This window comes from Macrobrachium nipponense, chromosome 19 (assembly GCF_015104395.2).
Source record: "Macrobrachium nipponense isolate FS-2020 chromosome 19, ASM1510439v2, whole genome shotgun sequence".
NCBI classification, from domain to species: domain Eukaryota; kingdom Metazoa; phylum Arthropoda; class Malacostraca; order Decapoda; family Palaemonidae; genus Macrobrachium; species Macrobrachium nipponense.
The window spans coordinates 53,578,737-53,586,236 of record NC_061088.1 but is presented as its reverse complement, the minus strand read 5'-3'; the positions used below and the strand labels follow the sequence as shown (position 1 = coordinate 53,586,236).

Here is a 7,500-nt window from a genome sequence, read left to right as displayed (position 1 = left end):
CACTAATATCCATTGATTTTGGTTATTTTTACATGTCACACTCTTCCCACCCCGCTACCTATTGTGGCTGAACTTGGACTTGAAGGGTATCTTACCCCACAGTATTCTTTTCCAGATGCTAAGTTATATGTATACCAAGTTTGTTTGAAATTGCTCAATGCGTGTCAAAGTGTATGTGGCACACACACACATGCACATATATATATATATATACTATATATATATATTATATATATAGTATATATATATATATATATATATATATATATAACTATTATATATATATATATATATAGATATATAGATATATATATATATATATATATATATATATTATATAATATATAATATTATTATATATATATATATATATATATATATATAGATATATATATATATGCTGTGTCTCTTGAGCTCATCTTTATCGTGCTCAGATGTCTGCTATCTTGGTAAGACTGTGTTATAAAAGTCTTGGTTCAGAATGAAAATGTTTCCCTTTTTACATTAGTCAGTGTCTTAAGAAATTTATCATTTATTTCGACCTGTATCTTGGGTAGTAGGTAACTATGACTGAGTCTTTATCTAAAGGCACACTGTAAACATTGTAAGTCCACCAACTAGGACTTAGAATTCTACCTTAGTCCTTGGGCAAAAACATGCATAGGGTGAAGGTAGCTTAACTGATCGAACGATAAACTAAGAATCAATGGACACACGAAGTCTCATGAAACAGACTAGAAAAGGTAAAAACACAGGAAAAGATACTGAATTTGGCATCGGATGACTCAAGATCAGAACTCCATATATAGGTGAGTTTAGCAAGAGGACAGCAGCGGCAAGCAAGTTATTCCTACTTATGCTAAAGCTCCCAGTACAACAGATATAGCTTTTCCAAGATTAAATCCCTACACACACACACATATATATATATATATATATATATATATATATATATATATATGTGTGTGTGTGTGTGTGTGTGTGTGTGTATAAAGATAAACATACAAGCATACAAACATTCCGGATGGCAGGTCCCATGCCACGGCGAGCAGCAGCAGAGGGCGAGAGGAGCGAAGGCATAATTCCCGCCTCTGGTCGAAAGTTGAGATCTGTTCCATAGTTGGCATTCAATGTCGTATTCGGGATTACTCTGTGGCGCGTTTCTTCTTTCGGATACTCACAGATCTCTGGAGGTTTCCTTGGAGAAGGGAGGATGAAGCCCTTGTTCCTTAGTATGCCTGAAGCAGGCCGTTGTTGATTTATACTTACGGCTTCTGCTATTTGCAACCTGTGTAACGTAACAGCACTTCTCAATACACGATCTTTGTGCCCTCCGTTATTCTTCGAATGTTTGTTTTCGGTCGTCGGCGTTTACATAATGTTGGATGAGAGTCCCTTGGTTGTGGCGAGCTTGCAACTTTCGTCGTAAAGTAGTAGTGGTGCGACCTATGTAGCAATTACTGTAGGTTCGACACATGCCTTCGGTGTGTTCAAATTGATATGCCACAATGGAACAGATCAAAACTATCGGCCAGAGATGGCGCGTCCTTAGAAGCACCGGAAATACTCTTGCGCCACATTGACTAGGAGCAAGGGAATGACATCCGCCGACCAATAGAAATTCAGCACTCCAGTGACGTCATATTTTACTTTTAAAGGATCAGCTCTAAAAGGCTGCATGTTGCAATAAAAATCTATTTATGTCAATTTGTACTCGATAAGTGGAGAAACGGTCTGTTGACTATAAATAAATGGAAAGAAACGCAACTCATTTTTCTTTATTCCTAAGAAGAAGCTTGACTGACGAGGAATAGATTCATAAACTGATTCAAAATCTACGTAAAAAGAGAAGTCCTGCAAATATTGCCATTGACTCCAATAGGAAATGCATAAGAAATTATATATTTTGTATATATATATATATATATATAATAATATAAATATATATATATATATATATATATAATATGATGTATATGTATGTATATATATATACTAATATAATATATATATATATATATATAGTAGTATAATACTATATATATATAGATATAAATATATATATAATGTATATATATATATATATATATATATATATATATATGTGTGTATATATATAATATATATATATATATATATCTAATATATATATATATATATATATATCACCTTAACCACATTTTTTTATTCACGAGCCATGAGCTACCAATACAATTTTTATGCAATTCGCTCTACCTAGGAATAATATATATATATATATATATATATATATATATATATATATATATATATATATATATATTTATATATATACTGGTAAAAATGTTCTGTAACAACAGAATTCCATCTAATAAAAGGAGCCCATAAAAACACCAAAATGTAGAGAGAAAAGTACTATATTTCAGAGACTGCTGTCTCTCTCTTCAGGTATATGAATGAGAAAAGTTACAGAAAAGGTGGTATTTATACCAAGAGATCCGTCCACAAGTAAGCCAATTTAGGTCACCCCCGCTGATAATCTTCCTTTAATCTTCTTAAGCGTTGGTTGAATGAAAACTTGGTCGACGACATCTGAGATCCATGCCCCTTTTGAGATGTTCATTACCTGCTTCTCTTTTATTAAGGCCGATTCCATCATTTGACTCTTGTACCGGCAGTTGCTGCTATAAATTACACGTGACAAATTCCAGTTTATTCTATGGTTATGTTCATTTATATGGTTGAAAATAGCCGAGTTCTGTTGTTCATACCTAACTGACCGTTTGTGTTGTATTAATCTCTGGGGAAGTGATTTACCTGTAAATCCGATGTAAGATTGGTCACAGTCCTGGCATGGGATCTCATATACCCCAGAGTCTTTGGGAGATGTCTTTTGTTGGACGTTAATCAGGGATTTGGCTAAGGTATTTGGGTAGGTAAATGCAAAAGGGTTGGATTTCCCAAGGGTGTGGGTTACTCTCTTAATCGTCTCCAGGTGAGGAATTTTTATTTTATTGTTGGGTGTGTCTCTGGTCTTGTCTTTAGGGGGTCGGTAGAAAATGACGTTTGCTTTTTGAATTGCTTTCTCAATTATATGGTCAGGATACTTTAAAGATGAAAGTTGCTTGTGAATTAGTTCAAATTCTTTTTCCAGGAAATCTGGGGAACAAATTCGTAATGCTCTTAAGAATAGGTTGCTAGCTACACCTATCTTGATAGTAATGTCGTGATAGCTAAAGTAGTGATATAGAAAGTGAGAACGTTGGTTTTCTGTATATGGTAAATTTTTATTCTGTCGTCTCTCTGATTATTAAAACATCAAGAAAAGGAATTTTGTTGTCTGTTTCCCATTCAACTTTAAATTTGATGCTGGGCACTTATGCGTTTAATTTTGAGAGGAATTCATTAAAATTACCCCACTTATTATCCCAAAATGTTAGGATGTCATCCACGTATCTCATCCACAGCATGTTTTTGGGTTTTATTGCATTTATTACTGTAGTTTCAAAGTATTCCATGTACAGATTGGCTAAAACAGGACTTAAAGGACTACCCATACTACACCCGAATTTTTGCTTGTAGAATGATTCCCCGAATGAAAATACGTTATTAGATGCACATAATTCAACTAACTTTATTATTTTGTCAAGCGCCAATGGGAAATGATCTGAATAGGGGGATAATTTTTCCCTTAAAAACTGAAGAACTTGTGGACGGATCTCTTGGTATAAATACCACCTTTTCTGTAAACTTTTCTCATTCATATACCTGAAGAGAGAGACAGCAGTCTCTGAAATATAGTACTTTTCTCTCTACATTTTTTTTTGGTGTTTTTTTTATGGGCTCCTTTTATTAGATATATGATATTATATATTATATATAATATTATATATATATATATATATATATAGATATATAATATAATATACAATTTACCTTCAGTAATGCCCGACGAAATTATCCGCACATCACCAAATCTCTCTCTCTCGCCATCAGACTAAAGGTTCACTGAAGCAGAAAACCATACAAATTTAAACCTTGTTTTACATCGGCTAATAAAACACACACACACACACACATATGTATGTATATATATATATATATATATATATATATATATATATATATATATATATATATATATAATATTCATCCATTCTCAAATTCTCGGATAGTCTAGATAAAGATCCCGCTGCAGGTTACCTGTAATGTCAACAGTTAACGTACAAAGAAAGTAGGATTGTAATTCCGAGTGTGATAAAAGTCAATTTCATTTAAACTTTTCTTGATTCAATATCTCAGTAAACTTTGACAGAATACAAAGGGAGGCTCGGTTTCGGTTAGGTTGGTTGAAGATAAGTATAAAAGAACAAGGGCAGCAGTAGTAACAGCCTTGCTGCAAAGCAGAAACGTTTGAACTCGAAACTGGTTTGCAAAGAGTGTCTGGCAATTAACCCATTTCTATTTTTACTGGCTATGCGTGTATTGAGTAAAGGGATTAGGAATGCAAGTTTATTGGTATTGTTTTATACAGATGATCTGGTGATTCTGGCACAGACAGAAGAACTACAAGCAAGGCAAAGCTATCAGGAATCTCTTGAATCTTGCATTGTGAAGGTAAATGTCGGTACAACCGAGATTATAATGGCCAGCAAGCTAGGAAGGACATGCTAATTATAGAGGATAAAAGAAGTCTAAGTTCAAAACATGCGGAAATTACAAACACTTAGGATCTACTTAAAGCCCGGAGGGAAGGTGCAGAGCTGCTGTTGAAAGTAGGGGAAAAGCGCTTGGGAGAAAAAAAAGAATGCAAAGTTAACTGAAAATACAGATCTACTGTGCCGTCATCACACCAGTGAATGATGTTCAAAAACCTAGATATGCATTAAGAAAGAAAGGGGGACAGAAGCTAAAGCCACAGAAATGATGATGATGAGGTGGCTTTCGGGTGATTCCGCTGTGTGAGAGGCTGGAAATGAAGAAATGAGGAGTGCCTGGGAGGTAGAGATCATTCGATACAGAGATGATGGTATGAGCATGCGGTGGGGATATGCTACATGAGGTCTAGATTCAAAACAGGTTAATCATGATTCTTAAATGTACGGCTGGACATACACGATTCTCTTCTTTAATAGCCAGAAAATTCTTTCCAGGCGGGCTACATGAAAATCATTTCTTACCCCTGGGAATTCCCCGGATGTGTAGGATATAAGGAGGCAGGTTTTTCCAACTGTGCCGTCCCCAACCACCGTGATTTTCAGAGGGCGAGAGCTGCTACCGTCACCCATCTTGATAGAATCGCCCTTTCGGTTATCTGGAATAATAAAAGAATATTTGTAAATTATTCCTTCAAAAATTGATAAGTCGTCACCAAGAAATATATACAATGGTTAGTAACTCAAACGTTGAATTCATGCGAAACTACTGAAACTCAAAAATACCTTGGGTTCAGTTCAGGTATCACCAAGATTCACCACAGAACGCCCAAGATATTGGAATAGTAGTACTATATGCGCTACCCAGCAAGGGAAGGGGTGTGATATATCTTATGCTGGGTTCACAATAAAAGCTTTAGTCCCTATTAAGATAAACACACAGCTTAGGTAAGATTTTTAAACATGTAAACGTATGAATCACAGTAAACAGGGGGGACTTAACAGAGACTGTTCAAGGAAGGACGTGCTGTTTCATAGTTCATTCGCTTGAGATTGCTCTAATTACGATAAGTCATGGAAATCGGGTGGGTTAGGCAATGTCATCTTGGAACCTATTTAAGGTCACAGCTGATGGACTGATCTACATCCTCTGCTTTACCTGTCTTTTGGAAATTCCTTCCTAGGCCTACCTACAAGCTACTTTCTGCGTATATTCTTATTCTGTATTGTTGAAAGAGAGAGAAAGATATTATAAATATATATATAATATATATATATATATATATATATATATGTGTGTGTGTGTGTGTGTTTGTATGGTGCTTTTACGTTGCATGGAAATTGGTTATTCAGCAACGGGACCAACGGCTTAGCGTGACTTCCGAACCACGTCGAGAGTGAACTTCTTTCACCAGAAATACATATCTTACACCTCAATGGAATGCCCGAGAATCGAACTCACGGTCAGCACTGAGGCGCTATGTATATATATATATATATATATATATATATATATATATATATATATATATGTGTGTGGTGTGTGTGTGTGTGTGTGTGTGTGTGTGTGTGTGTTCTTCACTTATAGCTCAACAGGCGCACATTGGTTTTAACCTTTATGCGTCTCCAAAGTTGTTCAAACGCTCCGGAGAGAGAGAGAGTGAGAGAGAGACTGAACCCAAATCTTCTAGCTTGTGACGCGAGTGTTATGACTGCCACTTAATTTTCCACTTACATGGGATTTTGGGATGGGGTTGCCACTCGGCGTGTGTGTGTGTGTGTGTGTGTTTCCGAAGGCCTTTGGCAGCCTAGTTATTCATACATTCATTTACTGACCAGATATAAGGACGTGTGTAACTTTCAACAATGCTTTTTGTGTAACATTCTACATATACTATGTTACTATAGTAAACGTTGAAGTGAAATAGGTGATGGTCAACAAGTCTAATATATCTACCGACCATTTTTTCTGCTCAGCCTCGGTCACCGATAAAAGTTAGAATATTAGTTCATTCTGCGGCCTCATCCACAGGATTTGCGTTTTCTGGGACAGTTAAGTGCGGCACTTACAAAATTCAAACCATGGTTACTGGCTTGCTGATACGGCAGGTCGACGAACCGTTTCTCTCTCTCTCTCTCTCTCTCTCTCTCTCTCTCTCTCTCTCTCTATTTCTTTGAATAAAAATGAATTAAAATTAAAATGACTACATATTAGGGTCTCTTACTAGTATCGAATAGTAAGAGTGCCCGTAATAGAAACCGATATATTCTCTTTATTCTTATACTACATTTATTTTCATTCTTCAGAGTACGTAAGCCAACACACCTCAACTCAAAAATGTGGCGATAGAAGCGTAAGCATTAACACGAATTATACTATATGCTGGTATGAGCACCATTATCTAACTGTACGTATACTGAGTACGATACATGGTGGGGTGATGTATGTAGAAAAAATTAAAAAAAGAGGCACGCAGAGGAAGAAACGAGTGAAAATAATAGTTAGCCATAAGTTCCCAGTCACGAATGATCACTCTACCACCACCACCGCCACTTGTCACTCGAATCTACAGAGCCAAAGGAGTTTTAAGGGAACGCGGGTGCGTGGGAGTGTAGCCCATCCCAGGACCCTCTAAGTGGGTCCTGGCCCATCCAAGGGAACATGCAAACGTTCCTGTGTGATCTTGTAAGTCGCCAGATGTAAAACTCAAAACGCTATCAGTTACGAAGGAAAACTGAAGCATATTTAGAGCTCATCATTCCTTTTTCACCGGAGAGTTTTGACTTACAGACGACATAGCCAAGGTCTAAGATCTTGCATACCATTGTATTCCAACGTGGAGCCACGCCCCATTTCTAATTGAAT

At 36.1% G+C, this 7,500-nt stretch overlaps 1 protein-coding gene across 7 annotated transcripts in view; it reads right to left on the bottom strand.

Moving 5' to 3' along the window:
* Positions 1 to 7,500, bottom strand: part of LOC135216984 (ras-related protein ced-10-like) — a 327,865-nt gene that overhangs the window by 28,222 nt on the left and 292,143 nt on the right. For all 7 annotated transcript variants that reach the window (XM_064252551.1, XM_064252559.1, XM_064252543.1 and 4 more), the window contains one exon: positions 5,160 to 5,293. In XM_064252551.1, coding sequence (XP_064108621.1) covers positions 5,160 to 5,267 — 108 coding nt within the window. In that variant the 5' untranslated portion in view covers positions 5,268 to 5,293. The remainder of the gene's footprint in view (positions 1 to 5,159; positions 5,294 to 7,500) is intronic.